This window comes from Hypomesus transpacificus, chromosome 4 (assembly GCF_021917145.1).
Source record: "Hypomesus transpacificus isolate Combined female chromosome 4, fHypTra1, whole genome shotgun sequence".
Taxonomy (NCBI): Eukaryota; Metazoa; Chordata; class Actinopteri; order Osmeriformes; family Osmeridae; genus Hypomesus; species Hypomesus transpacificus.
Window position 1 is genome coordinate 6,817,839 of NC_061063.1, and position 26,637 is coordinate 6,844,475.

Sequence of the window (26,637 nt, forward strand, 5' to 3'; positions counted from 1 at the left end):
GACTAATATTGTGAGACAACATATCCACTTTTCATCCTACACACCTTTCTGTTTGGTTGCTGCCATAGCAACAATTAATGACGCTGCTCGTCTATAGAGCTAGCTTGCTTTACTAATTATAGACTAGCTTGATATATATTCAATTAGCCTATCTAAACAGGCAAAATGGGAAAGCGAGTTGAAAAGGCAAAAGAGAAGACAGAGAAGGGCAATGCAGGAGTTGAGGAACAACTCTCGAAAACGGCAGGTAACAGCAAGCTAGTTGACGTGAGCATTGTAGTACAGTCATTAGCTACTGTAGTACTGTAACAGTCCAGACGTTAGCGCCGCCTAAGCTAATTGTGCAAATAATCTGCAAATAATAAATATAACTCACCATTAAATAACGTTTGTAAACGTGTTACATATAGATAGCCTAGACGGTATCACTGTCTGAATGTCTTTCTCGGTAATATGTTGTTGTTTTTTTACTTTTAGGCTTAAACGTTCAGGATAGATGTCCAGTTCAGAACATAGGTAAGTACAAATAGTTGTCATCAGATCCCTTTTCCTAAGTAACAGTGCTGCCACTTCACAGTCATGCCTCACAGTAATAGCTAGATGAGTTGCTTAGAGATAGTATAATACGAATTTCCTCTACCTCCCTGTAGATGATTATCAGTGTTCTGATAGCAGTCTGGAGATGGACTTCCCTGAGCTTTGTGGTCTTCTAGGAATGGGGGAAATCCCTTCTGTCACCATAAGACATCCTACCTCTGTTTCCCCAACCATAGACAGAGGCAATATAGGTAACAGTTGACAGTTGACTTGGCACTGTCATTCACTACTACATGTATCTCTAGCATCTCCTGTCCCTTTTGCCTCTTCGATTCTTTACCTGCTTCACTGTCTCTCTTGCCACCCCCTCCTCACACATGCATAACGACTCTTGTCATGTTTAAGTAGTTGTTTATTTCCTTTTTATCCTTAACTCATTAACATTTTCCAACTGTTAATCTTGCAACAACATCCTGTGGGTGTCAGAGGACAGTCAAATCCAGATGGGAGCTGGATTAGCAACCACCACATGGTGCCCAAAGCCACGCCTTCAGGTAGAGCTGGAGAATGAGGACCCTTGCAGTGTCAAAGAGGTCAGGATATTTGGTGAGACCAGAACTTAGCTATTTACTATATTCTAAACAACTCGGTCGAACAAACGAAACGTTATATTGTCGTTTTCTAGTTGACCAGGTTTACCATGGGGTACCATGAAGCCTTTCTGAATTATACACATCATCTTGAATCAAAACAAGCATGTTTATAAAAGACATGACTCTTTGAAATCATCTTTCAGGGTGGAAGGTGGATGAGCTTAAGGCGCGAGTGCTGAAGAAGACTCTTCCATCGCTGAGCCATCTACAAAACCTGCAGTGAGTAGCCATCATGAGAGTACCTCTTCATCTAATGCAATACCAAATATGACAGCAACACGTCTGAAATTGTACCGTCTGACGTAGAAATTGTTTTTTGGGAGATAAATAAATGTGTGTTCTGTTACAGTCTGTGGAGGGCCGGTCTGACGGAGCAAAGTCTGATCTCCATTAGGAATACAATCTCACTGTGCTCCAACCTCAGGTGACTGGGCGATTTGAGTATCTTGTTCCTTGCATGTGCTTCACGCCGTTGACACACAGTTGATTTAAGTGCCATAGACATACAGCTTACTGAAACATACTGTATGTTAAGGGAAAAAAAGATTTTCTATAGCTATGTAACTTGAGATTATTCTTTCTCTGCCAGGAATGTCGTTTTGGAGGGAAACCCTATTCCGGAGCAGAGTTACCACCTTCTTCTATCTGAAGATAGTGTGTGAGTTACTGTTTGAGTCAGCAAATCCACAGATGCACTTGCATATACACCCTCGCAAACACACCTCCCTGTTCAAGTATGTGTCAATTCTTACTACTCGTCCTTTTAATTCAAGCCTTACTCACCTATCACTTCGAAACAACCGGATCGGAGAAGAGGGGGCTCGTCTTATTGGCTCAACCCTGTCAACAAGCAACTCGGCCAATAAGACTCTTTTACATCTGAACCTGGCCTTCAATTCCATTGGGGATGCAGGAGCCGTTCATATAGCACAGGTATATTATAAATATATGCCCTTTTTTAAACATCCAGCTTTTGATTAAGATAATATTGCTTGGGATGATAATGGATACTCATGATCCATTTCATCAAAGTGTTGCCACTTTGGTCTGTTGTTCCAGGGTCTGCGTCTGAATCGCTCCTTGCTCTGTCTCTCACTGGCCAACAACCAGATAGGAGACTCTGGGGCTGCCCGTCTGGCAGAGGTAGGAACAAACTCCTGTTAGCTACCTGTTCTGGTGTCTTAAATGCTTCAAAATATCAAGTTTACTTTTGACGTACTGTATGTTTTATAGTTTTCTGGAGTGCTGTCATGTGCTCCTCTTTGTGTGGCTTGTCATGCAATTCTCCATCCGCCCTGTCAAGGTACTTGGTCCATTTGCCCTGAGCCACGAGGAGATAGTGGAAAGGAGAAAGCTGCTGCTGACTAGGGACCAGTCGGTGAGAGGGGGAAAGATTCCACTCATTCTCTCTAAGCGTCTCGTAAAACAACTCCCTTTTAAAAGTGCTCAAAATTCATTAATAAATCCTTGAAAATATCACTATCCAGCTATTGGTTACCCCCCTATTGTCCAGTAGACCTATTCTCATCTCAAGTCTCTAATCAGTGTCCCTTCCCTCCCTGCGTGTTCAGCCCTCTCAAGCAGTCAGCGCTGACTCAAAGTGTGACCGTCCTCTCTCCATCCCCAGCAGCTCCTCTCTGGAGCGCAACGTCAGCAAGGGGACCAAGAGCGCTTCCAGAAAGAAGGTAGGTCACCTCCTCAGGGCTCCCGCTTCCTCCAGTTAAGAAAGGGAATCAGAGGCCGCCAAGCCTGTTCCATCACTTAACTAGAAGTGTGTTGTTCCAGGATACGCCCAAAAAAGATGAGAAGCCAGCTGCTAATCAGGCAGGGGCTGCAGCGGGAAAGAAAGAGGAGCTCAAACTCAGCAAGAAAGGTAAGGTTTTTTGCTACAACGGATACAAATGTTACACAGCTGTGTTTATAATGACTGTTCTCATTTTTTCTGTCCGGTTCGTTTCTAAGTGTCCGACACCAAAGTGCCCAAAGGTAAAGGGGGCAAGGCAGGGGGCAAAGAAAAACGTCCTTTTGTATCAGACCAAGAGGTACTGAAACACGCAACGCTAGGTTTATTGTGTTGTACCTTTATCACAGAAATAACCTTTTGCGGTATATGCCACTGGATTTATTAAGCCGATGTTCCGAAGCTGAAAGCTCATAGCTCTGTCTGTCTTTGTGCAGGATAAAAGCAATGGTACACAGAATAAGGTTTGTATGCTTCTGTTGAGGTTTGTATTTGGGTGTCGTTAGTCATAGATAATAAAAAGAATGCTTCATGAATGCTTGTGAGAGGCAACTGTTGTCAACCTCTCTCCCTCTCTCTCTCTCCCTCTCTCTCCCTTTCTCTCCCTCTCTCTCTCTCTCTCTCTCTCCCTCTCTCTCCCTCTCTCTCTCTCTCTCTCTCTCTCTCTCGTTCTCGCTCTCTCGCTCTCGCTCTCGCTCTCTCACTCTCTCACACACACACACACACACACAAACAACCAGTCAGCTGAGTTGGTTGAGATAGTGAGCCCCCTGCTGGAAGCAGGCGTGCAGCACGCTGGAGGCCAGGTCATTCTGCCTGGGAACACAGCTCTCACCTCCCTTAACCTGGCAGGTGAGTGGCACTTCCTCTGCAATCTTCCTTCACTATCTCATCCCTCACCTTATCAAAGCTCTTGCCTAAGGTAAATCCCACTGTAAAAAAAATATTAGAATAATTGCGCATTAGTTATAGTTTGGTAATATTACAAATCATCCGAGCAGATTTCAAATGAATGATCTTTTTAAAATGTGTGTTGTTGAATGTGTGGTCTCTTAAGGCAACAGGCTGACTGAGAAATCTCTCCTCCTGTTCCTGCCTTCGCTCGTGGCACAGGGTGAAGCAGGAGGCTTGCTACGTCTTTGTCTCAATGTGAGTCTCTTTTACTATCCTCTCATATCTATCATATAAGATATATCTATTCCACGATATGATATCATAGTTGTATCAGACACTGAGTCCCACAAGGTCTGCAAACCTTAACGTGACTCCATACTGTGCACTCTTTCTTTCCTGCAGAGGAACCGCTTCCCTCAAGATTGTGAAGTCTTCCAAAAGATACAAGAGATAATGTCACATAGAGACCCACTTAACAAAACTGCCATCGGTCAGCCTGAGGAGGACCAGGGGCAGGCTGCATAGTCTTGTAAGAGGATATTATATTGATCCCATGCATCTTCATTCGTCCTCTAAATATATATTTAGTCGTTTTGTCTTCCACTTTATTATATATTCCTGAGTACAGATGTCATCCCACATAATTACAGTAAATTAATTAATTATGGATGTATCTTGTTTAATTAAAAGTCAATTACTTTGCATTACTTGTGACATTATTTGCTATCTGTTAATAAAGAGTTGCTTTTAATGGAACTGAACTGCTTTATTTAACATTGGTGTGTTCGTCAACACACCAATGTTGTTGACGAACACAAAAACGTCAAGGAACAGTTTAGACCTTATAAATATGTCTGCCAGTTTGATTCCATTTACTCACTTCCTGCCTGAGCACCAAATGCATCGCCAATATGAACCCCTTCCTTCCGGTTTAGCTCCCTTTCCGGCAGCGGCTATATCTTCGCCAACATGCCAGTGAGTACCCGCACTGGATTACAATTTATGTCTTCCTACTTACACCGAGTTTTAGAACCCCATGTGATACTTAATAATTTAATAAAATAGTGAAGAATGTACCGTTGTGGTTTCTAACCCTATCCGTTACGTCGATCGGGTTGTACATAATCTTTTACACGCGTGCATTGCTAGCGCATTTTAATACAAGATGGCGACGCGCATATTGCAAACATGGTGACAGCGCTGCCCAGAGAAACTAACTCGTACGCAGAACGCAGTTTTGGGCAACCTGGTGTACAATTAATTACCTCTAGAAAGCTGTGTTGCTCTACAGAAATAAAAACACGTGCAATTGTCAGACAAAATGCTTGTTATCTAGTTGGGTTAGATTTGCAACGTTCGCCATCTACAGTACCCAGCAAATCAGCAATTTAGCCTAGGCAATCTAAAACAACGATTATTAAGACCATGTAGATTCCAGTTTGCTTGGTAGTTAGCTAGATTTGAGCTGCGGATGCAGTTGTTCTACCCTATGGTCCAAATGAACTGTGTAGATACTTTGGCACTGCTCAACATCTCGCCAGACCAATCAAACCAGAGAATAAAAATGTCCTGTCATTAACAGCTCGCAAAAGACTTGTTGCACCCATCCCCTGAGGAGGAAAAGAGGAGTCACAAGAAGAAGCGACTCGTCCAGTGTCCAAACTCTTACTTCATGGATGTTAAGTGTCCAGGTAAGCCCCACTTCACCACCAGGGAATTAGCTCGACATCATCATATTGTAGATTATTTTGTGGTATTTTTTTATTTACATTAACAATTAATACTGTGTTACTATGTTTTTCCCATAGGATGCTACAAGATTACAACGGTGTTCAGCCACGCCCAGACTGTTGTGCTGTGTGTTGGCTGTTCCACTGTCCTGTGTCAGCCAACTGGGGGCAAAGCACGTCTCACAGAGGGTCAGTTGTCTCCCATATGAAACATTCCCGACCCGAATTTTGCTCTGCTTTGCCTCAGTTGCATTCCATAGGGGGGGGGACAGAATCTTAAATATTTCGGTTTCCGCACTGCCAAGTGACTGGACAACTACCTCCCATGGTTTTTCAATCTCATTCCAGTGCTAGATTAACCTCTCTTTGCAGAAGGGCTGTGCTAGACCATTGGCGCCCCCCTTTCGAAAGTTGAGAACAAATGTCAGTTATAAAGTCAATGTCTCAATGTTCATTATACCAAGCTGGTTGGGTACCTATTAGCTGCATTAAAACATGATTTTAGAAGATGTTATATAATGAAACGCACATTCCTTCCAGAATGTGTCCACAAACACAGACAGCAGCATCCAGAGACCAGTGCAATGTAAGCTGTAATACCCCCTTTTGTTCTTGTGGCCTGACTGTGTTTTTCCATCCGTCAGGGTGCTCATTCAGAAGGAAGCAGCACTAATTCTGCATCCAGCGCCCCCAGTATGAGGGAGAGGAGTGGTTGGACCGGTTGATATCAGCTGCCCTGGCTCCAACATGACGGCCAGGTACTTAAGACCCAGCGGAATTTGCGGGAACCACACTGGAAGACTGGCAGCAAGATGATGAAAGTGCTTGTTGAAAATTACAGATCAGTTAGTTGCTGTAACTCTGCCCTTCAACCTCCTGTCTCTTAATAAAAGTGTTTTGGCTGAAGAATTGGTGTAATGTTTTATTTATTTGTAAGTATTTGCACATCATGCTTATTTGGTAACATTTCATACTTGGCAGAAAAGGGATACAATTGCAAAATTGTTAAATTATTTATACAATGGGGACAAATTCAGTATACGTATTATTATTTATGTTTTGCTATTATAACGTCTTTTTGATGGGCTGTCCCACTAACATAATGGAAAAAAGGTAAAGTGCATATATGATCCTGTCACCTCAAACTTTTCTACCATTTTCTGCACTCATAAGTGCTAAACTGTCACTCTTTGGCTAAAATATGCCCCTATTACACAAAAAATGCTGTTAACAATTAACTTGCAAATTGTCTAAACACTGTTTGCCACACCTGGTGTCAATCCCACCTTTTTCCCCAAATCTACAGATCTCTTTGGACTTGGTTTTATAAATTGCTTCAAATAATGGTTTCTAAAGTTGAGAGCGTTCCTTGGTCTCAGGATGTCTGTTTTCTTTACCTATCCTGTCCACCCATACTGGCTGTCTCTGCCTGAACCTCCCTCTCTCTGAGCAGATGTCGGATTGAAGAGTTCTGTGTGGAGAGAGTGCTGGAGAGGAGGGGCATCAGGGTCCTAAAGCCCTCCCTCAGCTCCACTACATGTGCCTCCAGGTTCTTCACATGCGTCTCCAGGTCTCCTCTGCAACCTTGTACCTCTGACAGCATATCATACATCATATTCTGCATCTGGGTTACTCAACAATAATTGAGTGTGGAGAAACACAAAGAAAAATTCACACCAATCAAATAGCTGCATGTTACTAAACTTGATTTGGTTATTGGAACCAGGATAGGTTAGGCCCCATCTTCACCAAGCCCACCTCACCTTGCCAAGGTCCACCAGAGTGTTGGCCTGGTCCATCAGTTTCCTCTTCTCCATCTTAACATCCCGCAGCCTGAAGTAAGAGGACTCAGGATCAAACATTCAGAAATGTATCCTGTGATTCAGCCTCTAAATATTTGTATTAAGGTCATAGTGGAAGAGTATGAAGGTGAGCATTAATCTGATTGTTAGGTCAGTATAAGGAAAGGTGTGATTGGCTGGCTCCTTACTGGTGGATAGCCAATAGGAGTTTTCTCTGGTGCATGCGCACCCTGGAGTGGTGTCTCTCTCTCGACAGCTTGGTGTGTTTATAGATCATCCACGTTTCCCTCAAAACATTTGCTGCTGCAATTTTTATCTGGATCAAAGTAAAATTTGAGCTAAAAATTCATTCATTTTCAATTTCATTCACTTAGTAGACACTTAAGTGAAATTAACATACATGGTTCATACAGAAAGAGCAGAACATTTAGAATCAGAGGTTAGAGTCAAGGAATGGTCTGGTATGTATTTACCAGGCACAGTGCACAAATAACATCTCAACTGCAGTGTCACAATAACTCAACAATTCAGTCTACCAGAAATGCCATTGGACAGTGTTGAAATGTATGACAACAGAGATCCTGCTGTGACGGGCTAAGAAAATACATTTCAAGTGAATTCAAATGTACAAATGTTTTGCTCTTGGACTTGTGAGTCTAACAGCTACCCTCTTGGTGATGTGGGAATCCATCATGAAGTTGTGGACATGTTTCTCTGCTCTGGTCAGCTCCAGTTTCCTGGCAACCACTGCCACTACCAAAACCGTGCATCCAGCCCCCTGCAAGATTGTGTGTGTGTGAGAGACAGACAGACAGTAAGGATAGATAAACATAGGATATGTCATGCTGTCAAGATTACATTTTTGTTACATTTATACTATTTCTTTTGTTGCCAGGTTTATTTGATTCTTCACCATGATTCCAGTGAGAAGACAGATGCTGCGTCCACAGTAGGTGTGCGGCACCACATCCCCGTAGCCAATGGACAGGAAGGTGACGGACACCATCCACAGGGCTTCCATGTAGTTACTGCTCAGGTCCCGATAGTTATGGTGCCTGAGATGAGCATTCATCAGAAAAGATCAAACCGTGAGGATTTGTGAATCCACCAGTCTTTTTTTCTGTCACTTTAAAAGTGATGTTTATTAATGATGAAGAAATCGGACCCATGAGAGGCCTTGGGTCAGGACTGGTGCGTCTACCTCTCGCAGACGTGTAGGCCCCAGGCAGCCACAATCCACAGCGACACGCTGAAGATCATCAGCACCGTGCCAGGATAGATAGTCATCAGGGCTTTCATCACGAAGCGAGTGTTGAAGTGAATCTAGGAAGCCCACACAGACACATATACCAACACAAAGGATAATTCAGGTATCGTAGAGAGACAACGCAGCATGAATGTGAGGTTTGGTATTATGGACTGAAGGTCAAGGTCATCAATTGCGTCACACTTAAAAAAAAGCAATTACAAAGGATTTTGTAAGCACAGAATTTAAGATTGGAAACAGGGCAGGGGGTAGTGTCAAAGGGTAGAGGTCACAGTCAATGCTGTGTGTGCGCGCCGCCAGGTCAGACTGGTGACCTTTGCCCTTGGTCGACCCCTGACCTTGTTGAGGGCTCCGATGCTGCGGGAGGCCGTGTCGGTGACGAGGCGGCTGTGCAGCATCATGCAGCGTCCCAGCAGGTAGAGCCGCAGGAACATGGGCAGCGCCAGCACGATCTCCAGCTCCGACTCGGAGAGCGTGGGCGTGAGCGCCAGCTCCCTCCACGCCAGCGGCAGGCCCAACGGGAACGGGTGGATGGCCGCCACGGCCATCTCCAGGGCGATCAGGGTGACCCGCTCGGTCGTCATGGCGATTCGCCAGTCTTCTGCGCCGCTGTCATGGATGTAGAGCTGCCGGAGAAAGATAAACTTGTGTCCGTTTAACTGAAACAATTATACTTACAGCGATATATAAAACATGGTTGTGATAACTATGTATCAAAGGTGATCTTGAAGGTTAGACAGTACAAGCTGATGGATCTCCTATAGGTGATTGGCAGATCCAGTACCTGGATCTCACACATGTGGTAGGCTACAATAAGCCCAAGCAGGATGGCCGTAGACAAAGTAATGACGGACTTCAGAGCCAGGGAGTATATGGAACTCTGTAGGGAGCACATGTTTTGAAAAACAATAACAATACCACCGGGGATGCCAATATTCAACTGTCAGTCTGACTTTGGAAATAAGAATTTGTCTTTTGGGAATGAAATACATATAAAGGAGTGGATCCATTATAGATCCATCATAGACATCATTATTGAGTCACACAATACCCTATTTAGAACACTTTAAAATCAAATTGTTCCCAAAGTGACAAGAATCTAATCGTTAGCTGACCTTGCTGTAAACACTCCAGGAAAGCTCTGTCTCCATCACCATGACCACCATGCCAAAGATCCCCACAGCCAGTGCATAGTCGTTCAGTCCCTGCCTCCTCTCAAACAGCTTTCTTCGTTGGACCAGTCTGCAGCCAATGTTCTGGCTCCTTCTTCCGGGACAGTCCCTGACCGCATGCCTGGACCTCCCTGGGCTAGCATGGATCTCCTCAACCCCGGCCTGGAGCTCCTTGACCGGGGTGAGGACCTGGTCCGAGTCCTGCTGGAAGCCGGGGGTCTCATTCAGGTCCTGTTGAGGGGAATCCTCTTTGGTGGTGATGATGATCTCAGGGAGACTGCGTTGCTCGTACATCTCCAGTGACGTGGCATCGGGCCTGCCACCTTCGTAGTTGCACAGTTCTCTCTCTCTCTCCATCAAGTTCAGTTGGGACCGGCCCAGTCCATTATAGGGGGACCCAGGTAACGTGTAGGGCCCCATAGAGATGTCATTGTAGGATAGTTTGTTCTGTGGACATTCCTTGGGACTCTTTTTTGGACTTTTCATGGAGCCCCAGCCCCTGGCTTTGTGCTTTTTATTCAGTTTGTTCCCAGATGATCGTTCGTTTTTCTTCTCTTTCTGTACATCCCTCACTCTCTCCCTCTCCTGCTCCACCCGTCTGTTCGAGCAGGGTGAGGGCGAAGCATGGAGTTGGCCGTTGTACAAAAGCTGGGCAGACAGCGGCTGGGGTCTATCCAGCCACACTGAGTAATCCCCCCCTTTTTGGAGTGAATGGTGTATCCCGCATTGGCTGCTGAAGGCAGGTGGAGGAGGAACCATTCTCATGAGGGGATGATGGTCTTCTGCTTCTAAGTCGCCCTCCAGCGTTGACAAGTTTATAGAGGGAGAAGGCTCCATTGTATAACAAGCACAGGTGGTGCGTCACTGTGTCTGACTGACCTTATGAGGACTGTATTGGAGAAACAGAGGTACAAGAAGGAAACTGTCAAAAAGGCTCCTCACTGATTAGCATTGCAAACAAATCAAGTGTTCTGTGCATGGGAGATAAACACACCCAAAAGTGTAAAAGTTTGTGTAAAAAAACCCAAACCAAAACATCTTATTCTGGAATTCCGCCTTTCTGATAATGACTGAATAAATTATAATTACATTTACAAAACGTTTATGTCTACTGCATCGGAATGGTGCAGCTAAAGCATCATTGCAGTGTCAAACAGTTTCCCTTTTTCAGTCTTACCTGACGAGAAAACTTCTGAAGTATCCAATGAAGCTTGACACTGAAGAGGTTCCCAGTTGTTTAAACCTTTAGTAAGATCATGATCCAATAGCCTGAAATTAATTGACTTGAATATAGGAAGACATTTAAAAAATTCCTAATCTGTCGGTTTTGCTAGACAGAACTGTGAACCAAAAACCCGTGCCAGAGCCAAGCTCCTCCCATAGACATAAGAAGATGTTACTGTATTAACTTCAATCCATGTGATGGAATCTCAGTACAATGTCCATGCATATCTTTAGGGTTCCATGTCATTTAAATTATTAAAACCAATCATCATTTGTGGTACATACAAAAAAAAGTACTTCATAAAATCTCCAGCATCTAAAAGGGTTTGTTCCACAGCCTTGGTTATTGCTGGCGTATTTCTGTGTGTGTGTGTCAGTGTGGATTTAAGGCAGGGCTAGTAGACATTGATCCAGTAAGTGATAGACTTTCCTGTATGTGTATTTTTTTCTTTTTTTTGGAAAGCTATCTATGTTTTCAAGGGGACTCTTAAAGCTGTCAATTTGGATCTCCTCCAATTTAATCTGCGAGAGTGAGTGATGGTCCTGCTGACGGTTCACAGATTAGGGAATGTGACATCTTAATCAAGTTAGTATGAGCGTCACAGAGCCGATACTTATAGGCTTATGAAATATTAAATGTGTCACCCCTTTACCCTGTCAATATGCTGGAGGAAAAAGTATTAAGTATTAACGTCATAACAAATACATCTGGGATCGTTTATCTCATCTAATAATTCTTCTTGTGACAGATTGCCATTGCAGATACCGGCGCCACAGAGAGCACCGAGAAGGAGGGGTGGAAGGAGGATGGATGGATGGATGGAGAAAGATTTATACAGTACATAAATCTCATCAAAAGACATGTTCTTTACTCAGAGCTGATATAAAACAGAGCTAAGAATGAGTGAGAATGAGCGGGAGAGAGAGAGAGAGAAGTGAAACTAAAGGAAAGGAAATCTCAGTGCAGCCTGTTTTTCAATGATTCCTCTCTAAGACATCTGGACTACACAACCTGGTGCGCTGACCCTATTACAGACCCAAACACGAGCTACCTTCAATACTGGGACTTCCCACTGTGTATCTCTGTACCCTGGGAAAGCTGCTGTCTTCCACAATCTCTACTTACAGGTAGAACCAGTGAATGCTTACGCTGCAAACGTGGCCCATCTGCAGGTTTGCCCAGGAGCTCCAGCCCTTTAGCACCCTCACACCTGGCTCCAAGGGCTCAGCCTCACCCTCAGCCTGATCACTAAGCAGTTGACGTTTACATTTGACATTAAATTTATTAAGCAAATGCTTTTCTCCAAAGTGACGTAAAAATGGTGCACTGATGAAGCGCAGAGATAGACTACTCACCTTAGCGTGAGATTTGGATTGAGCCAAAGGGTATTTTATTTTAGATGTACTGTATCTACGTAGATTCTGTCTTAATGCTTGGAGGTTTGCATTTCATTGTATTTCAAACGAATAAACCTTGGAGCTTGATGCTGTTCTCCAGTAATTAGACAGGTGAACGACTTCAATCTAGACAGCCGGCAAGCCTCCGTGCTCAGCTAGGCTACTGCAAGAAGTCAGAAGACCCGGCCACTGTGGATGTATGAGCTCGGCTGTCGATAATACCCTATTAAGTGGTGGGGGAGCGTCAGCGTGTTAGGATGTCTCATCCAATCAGCGGAGTCATTAAAAACACACAGCAAAGCACAATGACTAATGGCTTGTGCATTGTCAGGGGCAGACCTCAGCAGTCAAAGGCACAGTGTACACAGTCGCAGGATTATCCTTACCGCCATCATCACCATAATAAGCTCACCGCACGTAATCAGTCTCACTTTTGGAGTACTCGTCCATTTCTTAACAGTCTCTACAGTTTCTCCTGCACCCAGTTATCCTTAGCCCTCACCCAAAACTGCCACTGAAATAATGAAGCACTTATGTAGGCCACATAAATTTGTTGCACTCACAATGCCCTTTCAGTATCAACCACAAGATGTCACCCACACCTCGTTGTCTCTGATTAGTTTTTTTAACCCAGCGTTATGGTTTTATTTTGAGGCTAAATATTCATCCTAACAGCAGACCAGACTTCTATCCCACCAGATCAACAGCTCAGGCCAGGTGTGCGAAGGCCATACTGAAAAAGTAATTTTAGCTCTGCAATTACCGCAGAAAATCTTTTTCTCCCGCGGTGATATATTACAGCTGTGTTCCTTCCACGCTTGGTGCTGTTTTTGGTCCTTCACCCAGGCTTTTCCTACTGACTCTCTCTTTTCTCTGGCACCCTATAGGATTACAAGGCCTTCCTTTCATGCTGTGTGCATTCGAGCGTGGCGACGTTCCTCCTGGGCACACAGGATGTCTGACAGCCCCCCAGGAACCTTTGGATATCGAGGGGGGCAGCAGAAGTAATAGGGTAATCTATTATACAGTACCCCTCTTTCTTTTTCCCTTCCACCCTCCCTGCCTTGCTCTCACACTCTCCGTTTCTCTCCTCCCTCCGTCCCTGCATCAGCACTTCGTGAGGACGAATGAGAAGCGGATTTTAACTATGCACATTCCCGAGTCTCCTGCAGAGCCCAGCACTTTCTCAATTAGACATGAGTCCATCCGTCCTGCTGATTCAACCCCCCCCCCCCCCCCCCCCCCCCCCCCCCAACCAGCTCCAAAGCCACACATCCCTCACCTACAATACCTACAACAACCCCTCAGACACATGCAAACCACCACCGTATACTGTGGCAGTAATATTCCACAAGGAACCCACAAGACCCCCCTCTATTAAAGGCTGTAATTCATATATTCATGTGTTCGTGAATTCCAACCGGGTCCGTTTATATAGCCCAGAGAAGGTCAAATGAGGGCTGGCCAACACACCACAGCACCCCCCTTCTCTTCTTTTCTCTCCCCCTTTTACTTTCACTCTTTCTCTCCATCCATTATTTCCTTGTCTCCGGTTCTCCTCCTTAGCTCCACCTCCTAGAGAAATAGAGGAACTCTAAAAGGGAGGGGGTGAAGTGAGAGAAAGAGAGACTGACAGAGGAAGAGAGAGAGAGAGAGAGAGAAGAGAGAGAGAGAGAGAGAGAGAGAGAGAGAGAGAGAGAGAAAGAGAGAGAGAGAGCGAGAGAAAGAGAGAGAGAGAGAGAAAGCGAGAGAGAGAGAGAGAGAGCTGACTGGTGTCTCGAATCAATGAGATGTTTTTCTCTTTCCCCACTCACTCACTGCAATCTCCCGAAGGCTTGTGCGAGCTCAGGCTCCGTACCTCACATCCACCATCTCTTCTTCTCTCTTCCTCCATCACTCTGTTTATCCCTCTCTCCTCCGGAACACTCACTCATTCCCTCTCATGCTTGGTGGATGCAGACCAGGGGAATTCCTGGCTGTGAATCCAACGTTCCTCCTCTCCGTGCTTCTCCTCGTCCCCTCTCCATCCAGGCTCCCCCTAACCCGGTCTGTCTCCTCTCCTGGCTCTGGACACTAGAATGTGGGGCTCTGGTGCACTGGTTTTCTGTGGATTCTCTGCTCTGATTCACGGTAAGTCGCTTTCTTTTTTTTGCTCTCAAGTCTAAAGATTAGAGTTCTGACTCTTTTACAGACTGTCTGTCCTTATCTCTGTAGCTTCTTCTTCCGTCACTCTCTCTTTCTCAATATTTCTACCTCTCAAATCATTGCCTGAGGGGGGTGAGGTGAAAGTAGCCGGTGTGGAAGAAAAGGCAGAACAAAGGGAAAGTGTTTACGTGTGTGTGTGTGGATACCAGATCTGTTTGTTGCCTTGTTTATAAGTGGGAATTTGCATATGTGTGCCAAATGAATGTGCAGAGATCATCCACACACAGCTGCGATAATGACTGTTCGACTGCGCTAACGTCTGGTGCCGAGCCTGAGGCAGGTAGAGTTCACAGATAAATATAGAGACACAGAGTGGCATGCTTTCCTGAAGGATCCTTAACTGCAATCATAAATTTACCCGGATGCCCCCCCCCCCCGCCCTCCCCTTTCGACTTCTCCCCACTCAACCTATTTTCTCCAAAATCTCTACAGAAGTCTTTAGACAAGACAGCGTTGTTCACTGGGGGCCTGTATCAGCAGGGGGATGATTTGATTTGAGCACCATTATGGATCTGTCTGGATCCTGCTTCCCTGCTCTGTTGTTGGAGACATGTTGCTGCAGCTGTACAGACAAACTGTACAGAGAGTGGAACAGGTTGCCGGTGGGAGAACTAATAATATACCCTAGGTGGTTCTGGAACCACAGAGCTTTTGAGGTTTGTCACCTCACTTCAGGCAGAGTATGCAACACATAAATAACTTAAAACTAATAATGTACACTGCCTGTGAGTCAGACTTGATGTTGTCTTGAAATTCTGCCAGAATATTCTTCACAGTAGACACAGATATTGAATGAATGCAAAAATGGGGCTGTATGTGCTTTTATGATAAAAGAGACGTGTCAATGTTCTCAAGAACTACCCAACAATGATCTCCACTATCCCTGACAGGAAGCCTGAGGATGTCTCATTCAGCGTTCACTTCACACTTGTGATTTTGCTCTGTCGAGCGTTGGGGTATTTTATGCTAACATGACAGCTTTATCATACACTGCTAGGTCACACAAAGATCACGAATCATTAAAGCAAGTGAAGTATTGATGAAGTTTGTAAAGAACTTTCTGGGAGACTTTGCCACTGTTTCACCCCTCCTTTACTTCCTCCTCAGATTCTCCACATGCTCTGCAGTCTTTTTCTTTCTTTTTCACCCGTCATCAACTTTCTATTATTCTTCTCAATGCAAATTCACCAACCATCCATCATGTCTCTGTCTGCATCTAATGTGACTTCATCCCTCCCTCCCCCTCTCCTGTGCACTCTTTCCTCAGTGTCTGTGCAGGGCCCTCACCAGAGGAACCTGCTGAAGAACCTGCTGAAGGACTACAACCGCATGGAGCGCCCGGTGGGCAACGACTCCCTCCCCCTCACCGTGATCTTCACCCTCAGCCTGGTCCAGATCATGGATGTGGTAGGCACCGTCTGTCTGGCCGCCTGCATACCTGTTTACCCGTCTGTCCATCAAGTCGTCCATTTGTCTCTCTGTCCGCCTGCCTGCCTGCCTGCCTGCCTGCCTGCCTGCCTGCCTGCCTGGCTGCCTGCCTGCCTGTCTGCCTGTCTGTCTGTCTGTCTGTCTGTCTGTCTGTCTGTCTGTCTGTCTGTCTGTCTGTCTGTCTGTCTGCCTGTCTGTGTACCTATCCGGCTACTTGCCTGCTCCTCCATCCCTCCCTCTGTTCATCTGTCTGCCTGCTTGACCATCTGACCGTTTGTCTGTCTGTATGTCTGTCTGTCTGTCTTGTTGTCGAAATGCAGCTAATTCAAGCTGATGACGACTGGCAGATCCATGATTCTATCAACATTGTCCTGTGTGCGGTAACTGTCTGTTCCGTTGATGGAAAGAACCCAATCTTTCGACTCAATGGCTGTCTCTTGTTTCTTTTATAGGATGAGAAAAATCAGGTCCTTACCACAAACATATGGCTTCGAATGGTAAAGACTGCTCTTCTGTTTTCGACCCCTTCGGTTCCAGATACATTTGAAGTCAGACATTCAAATGAAGAAAACATGCAATGTGTTTCGATGACTCATTCCAAGTCTTGTTTTATGTCTATCAGAGCTGGTTCGATCATTATCTCCAATGGAACCAGTCTGAATACCCGGGCGTAAAAAACCTGCGTTTTACCACAGACCAGGTTTGGACCCCAGACATCCTTCTGTACAACAGGTAACACACCAACGTTCATACACACAGCACACACACTCACACACCACACACACACACCACACACACTTGAGAAAACGGCATCCAGAGTTCCACCCTTTCCTCTCTCCTTCTTCAGTGCAGACGATGACTTTGACTCCACCTTCAAGACAAATGTGCTGGTCAACTCTAGTGGATTTTGTGAATACCTACCTCCAGGTAAGTCTGTCAACTCTTTAATAGCCATCTTACATGCCCTTCATCTCCATCCTGTCCATTCCTTCTTCAAGGATCCTCTACAGAACTCTTTCTGACTCTGACACCTTCTTTCCTTCAGCCTGTCAGTTCATGAACGTCACGTAAATATTCCATTACTACCCAACATAACAACATGTTCTGTTGCTGTGACAAAGCATCAGAGCTCAGAGCCATATGGACGCAAAGAGATGTGGATCCACATACTGGGAAAAGTATAGACACAAACCAATTTTATATGCTGTGGTGTCACTAATGTTTTGGATTCCCAATTTATAAGCTCAACAGTCTGTAAATATATATTTTTAGCTCTGTTAAAATTACATACAACAAACAAAATTCTGATCAGGAGTAATAAACAAGATTAAACATGTGGAATACTTACTGCTCGTTATATTTAGACATGATTCACAATATGTAATTACATAATTTTCTTATTATTAAATGGTTAAACTATAAATCTATAAAATAAAAAACACATTAAGATGTATTAAATGCTTTAGGAATACTTTACTATCACTACGCCAAGTAGAATACAGCACCCCCACTCCCCCTTCCAACTCCACTTCATATTTTTAGAGTTCATCGGTTTCATCCCCCTCAGGATTCTTCCGCTCCACCACATTAAAGAAGGCTCTGATCCTGTCTCTGGTGCTAGCTGCAAAAAGATGCCCTTTTGAAGGCCAGATTTAGGGATGCTTGAAAAGAAACCCCGTCATTTAAAACACTGGTGGAGCATGGTTTATTCATAGATTGTTGAATGTGAACAGAGATGCTTAATTTCTTACTTTAAGCTAAGACCAATTAGGCAAGAGTGTAGAGAGAGAAAAGGATACTTAGCATGATGCTTATATAGACTGCGCCACACAGAGAGCTAAGAAGCAGAGCCCAACCCGCCTGGAGTGGCCTGACTTGGGCCAGATCTGACTCTCAAATTACCGGGGTCCATTTGGCCTCCGTGGAGATAAAAGGCTGTGTGAATGTGTGATTATGTTTTGGTGGGTCTGCCAAGGAGCGAGCAAGAGGGTTGACACCCTTGCTGAATAATTCTGCTGAAATTACACTGCCAGGCTCAGACCAGGGAGGTTTCTGGTTGGAGGTTGAGGTGGGGGGGAGCATAGTGGAGTTTATTAGTGGAGGTGGGGGTGCAGGGTAGAGGTGGGGGGTGGGGGGTGGGGGGTGCAGGGTGAAGGTGGGGGGTGCAGGGTGGAGGTGGGATGTGCAGGGTGGAGGTGGGGGGTGCCGGGTGGAGGTGGGGGGTGCAGGGTGAAGGTGGGGGGTGCAGGGTGGAGGTGGGATGTGCAGGGTGGAGGTGGGGGGTGCCGGGTGGAGGTGGGGGGTGCCGGGTGGAGGTGGGGGGTGCAGGGTGAAGGTGGGGGGTGCAGGGTGGAGGTGGGATGTGCAGGGTGGAGGTGGGGGGTGCCGGGTGGAGGTGGGGGGTGCCGGGTGGAGGTGGGTGGTGGAGGGTGGAGGTGGGATGTGCAGGGTGGAGGTGGGGGGAGCAGGGTGGAGGTGGGATGTGCAGGGCTGGAGTGTGTGATGCATGGGGCTCTCAGCTTACAGGGGGATGGGTGATGTTGAGGGTTAATAGTACCAAAGAGAACCCGGGTTGAAGAATACAAACAAGTGGCCTGTCTGGACTAATATTCACTCCCAGACGGTAGCAATACAGATGGAGTTATGGTATGGGAAGGTGGTAGTGAACTAAGGGGTCGACGGTATGGTCGTGTAACTGTTGCTGAGATGTGGGAGTACAGGCCATGGTAAGTGAAAATAAAGATAGCTTTTAGCTAATCAGTGTAATTTCAGGTTTAGTGTCTCTTGATTAATTAATTGCCCTGTGTGATTACAGCAAAGTCAGAGCCCAGGCAATGCAGCTGAAGGAGGGCTGTGAGCTGGAGGAGGGATGTGAGCTGGAGGAGGGATGTGAGCTGGAGGAGGGATGTGAACTGGAGGAGGGATGTGAGCTGGAGGAGGGATGTGAACTGGAGGAGGGATGTATGCTGGAAGAGGGATGTGAGCTGGAGGAGGGATGTGAACTGGAGGAGGGATGTGAGCTGGAGGAGGGATGTGAGCTGGAGGAGGGATGTGAACTGGAGGAGGGATGTGAGCTGGAGGAGGGATTTGAACTGGAGGAGGGATGTGAGCTGGAGGAGGGATGTGAACTGGAGGAGGGATGTGAGCTGGAGGAGGGATGTGAGCTGGAGGAGGGATGTGAACTGGAGGAGGGATGTGAACTGGAGGAGGGATGTGAGCTGGAGGAGGGATGTGAGCTGGAGGAGGGATGTGAACTGGAGGAGGGATGTGAGCTGGAGGAGGGATGTGAGCTGGAGGAGGGATGTGAACTGGAGGAGGGATGTGAACTGGAGGAGGGATGTGAGCTGGAGGAGGGATGTGAACTGGAGGAGGGATGTGAGCTGGAGGAGGGATGTGAGCTGGAGGAGGGATGTGAACTGGAGGAGGGATGTGAACTGGAGGAGGGATGTGAGCTGGAGGAGGGATGTGAGCTGGAGGAGGGATGTGAACTGGAGGAGGGAAGGAAGTTTTGTTGGGGAGTGTTTGTTGGTCACGCTTTGAACATCACAAGCCCATATAGGGGTTCAGCAACAGGGATAATACAATAATCATGAATCATCACTAATACATTGCTTGAATGAAATGGATGTGATTTAGTTCCTTAATCTTGCCTTCTGTGTGACGTGACAATGATTTACATGATAAAAGCAGGACTAAATCACTATTATTGTATAACCTGTTGCGTTTCTTTTGGTGGTGAAAAATTGCTAATGCACTCAAATTGGGCCTTTCGCTTCCTGATTTGTTTTCCTACTGGTCTCATTTGTATGTCTTCAGATGACCAACGTCTCCGAATGCTGTCCCTGAGTTGAAGATGACATTTTGATTCTGCGCTATTTGAAATCTCTAAAGACTTGATTTGTTCATATCAGTAATTGCTCAGCTTACATTTTCCCCCAAGCAACCACTGTTTATCAGTGGTTCAAAGTAAGTGTATGTGTGTGTGTGTGTGTATGTATGAATGTGTATGTGTCTGTATGTGTGTGTGTGTGTGTGTGGTTAATGTGATTGTGTTCTGGGGAAGCTGACTGCTGCATAATGAGAAGTGACGATCAGGAGTCTGGCACCTTCTCTTCTGCAGCTCTGCTTATTCAACATGCTACTGATCCCCTGTGCTGCGGAGAGATACACAAACATCCTGCTCAGTAGATATGTACACAGAAACAATAAACAATACAATGCTTGCATACTCATTTCATCCAGTTTTCCCTGACGTCTCGATCCTCCCTCCTCCGTCTTTAGCTCCTTCTCTTTCTCAATTTTACTGGGTCTCAGTGATATTTCCTTTAAATGTCACCTTCCTGTTCTCTGTGTTTTCTGCGATCTTGATGAGCGCGTGTAATGCGGACGTGCGCTGGTTCCCCTTCTTGTTCTCTGTCAGGGATCTTCATGAGCACGTGTAATGTGGACGTGCGCTGGTTCCCCTTCGACCTACAAAAGTGTGAGCTGAAGTTTGGCTCCTGGACCTATGACGGTTGGCTGTTGGACCTCCAGATGAGCGATGCAGACATCTCAGGATACATGCCCAACGGCGAGTGGGATCTTGTGGGTGAGTGGTGTGTGGGTCCAGCCCATTCTAATTCATTTTGGGGGTTTGCATGGCATTTTAAAACACCAAGGTCTTGGGTTCAGGTTCTACAAGGCTAGGATCTGGAATACTAAAATATAACCTGAGTGCACTCGCGGCATTGAAATTCACCTTGCATAGAAATGTCTTCCAAATGGATTTTATTCATCTGTCCTTGCATTGGTAGAACTCTAGACAATATTTTGATTAATTCTTTATCTCCCTTCACTACCCGTCTCTCTCTCTCCCTCTCTTTATCTCTCTCTCTTTATCTCTGTATCTCTCTCTGTCGCTCTCTCTCTCGGCTCACCCCACTCTCTCCAGCTGTGCCTGGAACACGCGGTGAGCAGTTCTATGACTGCTGCAAGGAGCCCTACCCCGACGTGACGTTTGTGATCACCATCAGGAGGAGGACGCTGTACTACGCTCTGAACCTGCTCATCCCCTGCGTGCTGCTGTCCTCCATGACGCTGCTCATATTCGTGCTGCCCGCAGACTCAGGAGAGAAGATCTCTCTGGGTGAGAGGGGCGGGGGGGGGGGGGGGGGGGGGGGGGGGGGGGGGGGGGGGGGGGGTTGGAGGGCAGGGAAGGGAAGGGCAGGGCAGGGTGTTTAAATGGAGTGATGTGAGGGTGTGATGGGGGGATTGAACTTGGAAAAAGAAGAACCTTGTAGACAGTGTAAACTCAAAGAGAGGGAGAGAGGGTCTGATTGGAGGAATGATTTCATCGAAGAGGGGCACGACAATAGAAGTGGCTGATGCGACGGAGAGAAAGGTATGGAGACGCTCCCCGGTGATGAAGCGAAATGGATGTGGAGAGTAGACGAGAGGGAAAAAATAAGAGGAAGGAAGAGAAGTGAAAAAAAGAAGATTCAGTTCTTGCCAAAGCAGTGATGTATGCAAGCATATATTTAACCCAGATACAGAATGCATTACGTTGCATTTCAGCTCAGTGAGAGAAAAAATGCACAGCCAGTTAACCTATTGATGTAATTAAGCTCAAGAAGTTGATTAAGGAGAGAGCTTACACACTCGCTGCCTACCAGGAACACATACTGACCTCAGACATGATGGAGGGGTGAGAGGGACCAGAAACTCAAGGCCTCCGCGAGCCGGCAAGGCACATGCCTTTAAATGATGGCCTTTCCCATTAATGCTGGTGACATTCTTAAAAGTGCATCCATCCAGTTTTCCCACATTCTTAAAGGGGCGGTGCGTTTTGTCTTGTGATCTAACGAGTCTCGCGCATTTGACAGATGTTTTACTGGGTCTTCTCCGATGGCGCCGTTTGTGCCAAGAAAGCACTTCTGAAATTTGGCCTTTAAAAAATGAAATGGGACAGAGGATAAACGGGGGGAGGAAGAGGAGAAGACAAGGAGGAAGTTGGATGAATGAAGAGCGAGATGAGAGGGGTTAAGGGGTGGGTTTCCACAGCAGAATTAGAGAGGATAGGCTGGCGGAGGAACTACAGCTAAAAGTAATTTACTTGTGAGCATTTAGCCCATCACTTTTGCAATTTGAATCAAATCAGATCGAACCTAATCTGATTTTACTAAAACCGTTTTCTTAAGCTTGATTGGTTAAAGTCCCAAATTGACACATTTGTCAAACCAACAGGAGCCCATTGGAACTTGATGAAAGAGTAATATGCAGGTAGTGAGTACTTTATTCCAACTTTAACATATCTCATGTCTCTTTCACTCATCTCTCTTTCTCTCTCTTCCTTCTCTCTCTCGTGGTCTCCCTACACAGGCATCACAGTGCTGCTGTCTCTCACAGTCTTCATGTTACTGGTAGCAGAGATTATGCCAGCTACATCGGACTCCATCCCTTTGATAGGTAAATCTGTGTGTGTGGGTCTGACAATACTGTAAAAAAAAAAATGTATTTAAGTGTGTATGTTTCATGAGTGTGTGAGTGTGTTTTGTGTGTTAGTATGTATGCATGGATGTGCTTTAGCTAATTGGACCCATGGTGGCGTTGGAGCCCAACTGTGGTCAAGCTCTGGTGATCTAGCCATCTGGTCGCCTTTAAGTGTTATTGCCCGGAATAAATCCTCAAGGCTTTCTGCTGGAAAAGATGGTTGTGCCAGTGAGCTCAGTGCAGAGACAACTCTCTGACTCCAACACAAATCCTGACCATTAAAACTCCCCAAAAATGCCCAGTCATGATCAGTGAGAGAGCCACTCTGAGCATTATTGTTATTACAAATGGCCATCACAATGCTGTCTTAGTCTGTTCCTCTCTCCCTCTCACTTTCCCAGGCCAGTACTTTGCCAGTATTATGATAATCGTGGGGATGTCGGTCATAGCCACTGTGGTGGTGCTGCAATATCATCACCACGACCCAAATGGAGGAGCAATGCCGAAATGGGTAAGACACACACAAATGCACATAAACACACACGTGCACACACACAGGCCATGACATACACCAACACACACTAAGACTAAAGATCCTTTTTAAATTCAGTAACTTACAATCGTCTCCATCTGGCAAACATAATGTACCTCTATGTGCCTCTGCACTTATCCTCCCTGCCTGCCCGTCACCCACTTTGCCTCCTCAGTCCCTTTCCTCCTACCGCCTGTGTCGTTTCCACATCCCTAAATCCTTTTTATACTCTCATCCTTCTTCTGTTTTTCCTTTTGTACTCCCTCTTCCGTTCACAATCCCTCTCTCTGCCGACATCCGTCTCTCCCCCCCCTCCCCCCTTCACAGCAGGAAGAGGCTGACTACGGAGGTCGGAGGTTTTCCATCAAACGGAGGCTGTTTTCTGTTTTCAGAGCTCTGGCTCCTCAGCTTGCTGTGTCTGAGTCCCTTCGTTCTGCTTCCCAAATCTGCCCCCCCTGCCCATCATTCTCCTCGCACACTAAACCTCGCATTGAATCCCTTCCAGATGCCCCGCATCAAGTGACCTTACAGAAAAAAGAAAAAAAGGACAATTTATTGATATCCTTGAGCCAAACAAACTGGCCTGGAGTGAAAAAGTGAGGACGGCTCGTGGATAGCTTATAGATTTGCACATCTGCAAGGTCTTTGTGTTGATGAAGTACTCTGATTGTGCCAGTCAGCTGCCAATTAGCACAGTAAGTGATGGGGCTCAGAGAAGGGCATTGAGTCCTAGTGGTTCATAATACCCTGGAGGACAACCGGATTATCAGAGAAGTCTGTGGAGGCTTTCAAAAGGACAGGGACTCCTTTACCACTCTCTCTCAGTTCTCTCAATTAGATGTCTATAAATAGAATACAGCAAATACAATTAACTGTGAAAACTCGGTTTGATGTGACTGCAGTCATACGTACAATTGAAAGTTCCCTTGACTTGAGAAGTTTGGTACGCCTATTCACAATTACTGCTTGGATGTACATCAAAGCTTTCAAACATCAAATGTTGTTTCTACCTGTTCTATTATTGAAGTGAAGTGTTCGCCAGGTTGTTTCGTCACATCTCACAGTTTTGTTCTTTCTTCTTTATCTTTCACTGTCTTCCTCTCTCTCTCTCTCTCTCTTTCTCTTTCTCTTTCTCTTTCTCTCTCTCCCTCTCTCTCTCTCTCTCTCTCTCTCTCTCTCTCTCTCTCTCTCTCTCTCTCTCTCTCTCTCTCTCTCTCTCTCTCTCTTTGTCTGTGTCCCTCCCCTCCCACACACACACACACACACACACACACTTCCAGGTCCAGCTCATCCTGCTCCAGTGGGTGGCATGGTTCCTGCGTATGAAGCGCCCGGGGGAAAGCGATGGGCCAGAGCGCCCCCCCTGTGCCCCCCACCTCCGCCGCTGCTCCTCTGGCTCCCAGAGCGGCAGCCTCCCCAACCCTCCAGACGCCATGCTCCACCCGCTGCACCCACAGAACCTTGCCCCTCTCCAGGCTGGGCCCCTCCACGCTGGGCACCCCCACCTCCATGCCCAGTCCAGCGCCAACAACAACGGCAACTTGCTCTACATAGGGTTCCAGAACCTGGACGAACCCCCACTGCTTCCCGAGTCCCTCCAGAGGAACAGCATCTCGGCCGGACCCCCCCGGATGGCAGGGAGCCCCCCTCCACACCTGCCCCCCCAATTCTGCAGCCCCCCGCCGCCCCCTACCCCCAACATGGACACAGTGGGCTGCCCCAGCACTGTCTCCAGCGGCGGGGGCTTTGGCGGTGGACCTGGAGGGGCTTGCTCGCAGGGGGTCTTAGGTGACCCCCAGCTCCAGGCCATCCTGGAGGAGGTGCGGTACATGGCAGATCGTTTCCGTGAGCAGGACGAGACGGACAGCATGGCCGACCAGTGGAAGTTTGCCGCGGCGGTCATCGACCGCCTGTGTCTGGTGGCCTTCAGTGTGTTTAACATCATCTGCACCATCTCCATCCTCATGTCCGCTCCCAACTTTGTGGAGGCCGTCTCAAAAGATTTTATCTGAAGAAGAAGAAAGGATGGAGGGAGGAGGAGAAGGAGGAGGGAGAGACGGAAACAGAGAGAATGGGAAGTAGGGTGAAAAGGGATACAGGATAGACTTGGGGATCAAAAGGGACTATTTTCTGTGAATCTAGACCTGACTATGGCTCTGAGAGAGGGGTTTTCCCTCAGTTGCACAGGAGATTTCTTTCGGATGCACTTAGCACATCTTATAAATGGACCACAAGCTGAATTAAGTCTATCACAGGCAATCTAACATAGAAAATGGGCAGAATGAAAAGAAGTTGAGGAAAGAAAGACACGAAAGGGCATTCGTCATTTAGAGCTAGGTTTATCGGCTATTTCACCATCATAGGAGGCTGAAATAGCCAGTAGGAAATGAAAAGAGGTTCTTTGGGGGAGAAGGTGAGCTGGAAGGGCAATAAGGCCAGAATAAAACAGAACAATTCAAGCCTAAGATCGGGAGATTGTGAACCTACGAAGAGCCAGAAAAAGAGAGGGAGAGAGGCAGGCAGGTAGAGAAAGAGAGAGAGACGGACAGATGTAGAGAAAGAGAGACAGCGGGAGAGAGACAGACATAGAGAGTAAGTGATGATCAGACAGACTGAGAAAGACAAAAAGAAATGAGAGGCAAAGAGAAAAAGACAGTGAAAGAGAGAGAGAGATTGGGAGAGAGAGACAGATAAATACAGAATGAAAGAGGGAAAGAGACAGATGGAGCCAGATAAATGAGGCTGACATATTGGCCGGTTTTATTTACTGGGAGAGAGAAGATAGACCTTCAGCCTTGCATACTGAAAAAAAGATTGCGGAAAGACGCCGTCATTCACGGAAATGAAAGCTGGGGAGAAACAGAAAGAGGGAGGGTGGGGGTGAGGCTGACTTTACCAGGAGAGACAACAAAGAGAAAGAAAGTAGAGGACGTGCCTAGTGACAGAGATAGAATTCAGGGAACGCCGAGGAATCCGTTGAGCCTAGAAAGTCTGAAGGTTCTGAAGCACAGATGAGTTCAAATAGAACTGATCTGGTTTCTATCTTTCATCCTGTCATAACAATTTCATGATTGTCAAATAGAGAGGCTTTGAAAAACCCTTTTATTTAAAGTTCCATTCTACATTTAAAACAGAGAGAACCTGAACAGACCACTTATTCCTCTTATCCTAATCTCAGCCGGCTGGACACTAAGCGCTGAACAATCTCCAGATATCTGAATCTCTTTCTCAAAGCTGAGGGATTGCTGTGATTGGATTTATTAGTCCGTAATCGCCAGTATAATTGCCTGTGATTGGTTTACAGTGGAAGATTGATCCAATAATGAACCATAGATACAGATACCTAATAAAATGTGGCAGAGCCTAATAGATCTGATGTCTGTAGGCTCTAGATAAATGGCCTGGTATGTACTGTACAATGCCTGATTAAAACAGCATAGATACAAACATGAAAAACGATAATATGGTAACATAGTTACAATAAATCTGTTCCAGTTTTGTGACCCACAGCAATGTGATTCATAAACAATGCAATGTATAATAAATTAATGAATGAAGGAAAGTGTTATATTTGATAAGTTTACCA

The 26,637-nt window shown here is 46.1% G+C and overlaps 4 protein-coding genes and 1 non-coding gene across 5 annotated transcripts; 4 read left to right on the forward strand and 1 right to left on the reverse strand.

Annotated features, from left to right (window-relative positions):
• Nucleotides 1-165: 165 nt before the first annotated feature.
• On the forward strand, nt 166-4,500 carry lrrc71 (leucine rich repeat containing 71). Its single transcript, XM_047019703.1, has 16 exons — nt 166-247; nt 651-757; nt 1,041-1,143; nt 1,334-1,409; nt 1,540-1,614; nt 1,780-1,848; nt 1,964-2,123; nt 2,250-2,333; nt 2,494-2,568; nt 2,762-2,875; nt 2,976-3,063; nt 3,153-3,232; nt 3,369-3,395; nt 3,672-3,783; nt 3,989-4,080; nt 4,228-4,500. Exons 1-16 carry the CDS (start codon nt 166-168, stop codon nt 4,348-4,350), a joined length of 1,467 nt encoding a protein of 488 aa, XP_046875659.1. The 3' UTR covers nt 4,351-4,500.
• A 218-nt stretch (nt 4,501-4,718) lies between these two features.
• rps27.1 (ribosomal protein S27) lies at nt 4,719-6,464 on the forward strand. The gene is made up of 4 exons (XM_047019279.1): nt 4,719-4,800; nt 5,408-5,516; nt 5,634-5,744; nt 6,200-6,464. Exons 1-4 carry the CDS (start codon nt 4,795-4,797, stop codon nt 6,226-6,228), a joined length of 255 nt encoding a protein of 84 aa, XP_046875235.1. The 5' UTR covers nt 4,719-4,794; the 3' UTR covers nt 6,229-6,464.
• Nucleotides 5,848-5,978, forward strand: LOC124467633. The gene has a single exon (XR_006956100.1). It is a non-coding gene; the product is annotated as a small nucleolar RNA SNORA35 (small nucleolar RNA).
• Nucleotides 6,465-6,695: 231 nt separating the features above from the next.
• Nucleotides 6,696-10,633, reverse strand: LOC124467559 (small conductance calcium-activated potassium channel protein 1-like). Its single transcript, XM_047019870.1, has 9 exons — nt 9,740-10,633; nt 9,409-9,504; nt 8,963-9,250; nt 8,559-8,680; nt 8,271-8,412; nt 8,025-8,135; nt 7,546-7,673; nt 7,319-7,388; nt 6,696-7,179 (listed from the first exon to the last, which is right to left on the reverse strand). The coding sequence occupies exons 1-9, from the start codon at nt 10,631-10,633 to the stop codon at nt 6,949-6,951; spliced, it is 2,082 nt and encodes a 693-aa protein (XP_046875826.1). The 3' UTR covers nt 6,696-6,948.
• Nucleotides 10,634-14,128: 3,495 nt separating this feature from the next.
• chrna11 (cholinergic receptor, nicotinic, alpha 11) lies at nt 14,129-25,583 on the forward strand. The gene is made up of 10 exons (XM_047019871.1): nt 14,129-14,548; nt 15,891-16,030; nt 16,504-16,548; nt 16,674-16,783; nt 16,899-16,978; nt 20,472-20,639; nt 20,982-21,176; nt 22,409-22,495; nt 22,921-23,030; nt 24,332-25,583. The coding sequence occupies exons 1-10, from the start codon at nt 14,497-14,499 to the stop codon at nt 25,061-25,063; spliced, it is 1,719 nt and encodes a 572-aa protein (XP_046875827.1). The 5' UTR covers nt 14,129-14,496; the 3' UTR covers nt 25,064-25,583.
• The last annotated feature ends 1,054 nt before the right edge of the window (nt 25,584-26,637 follow it).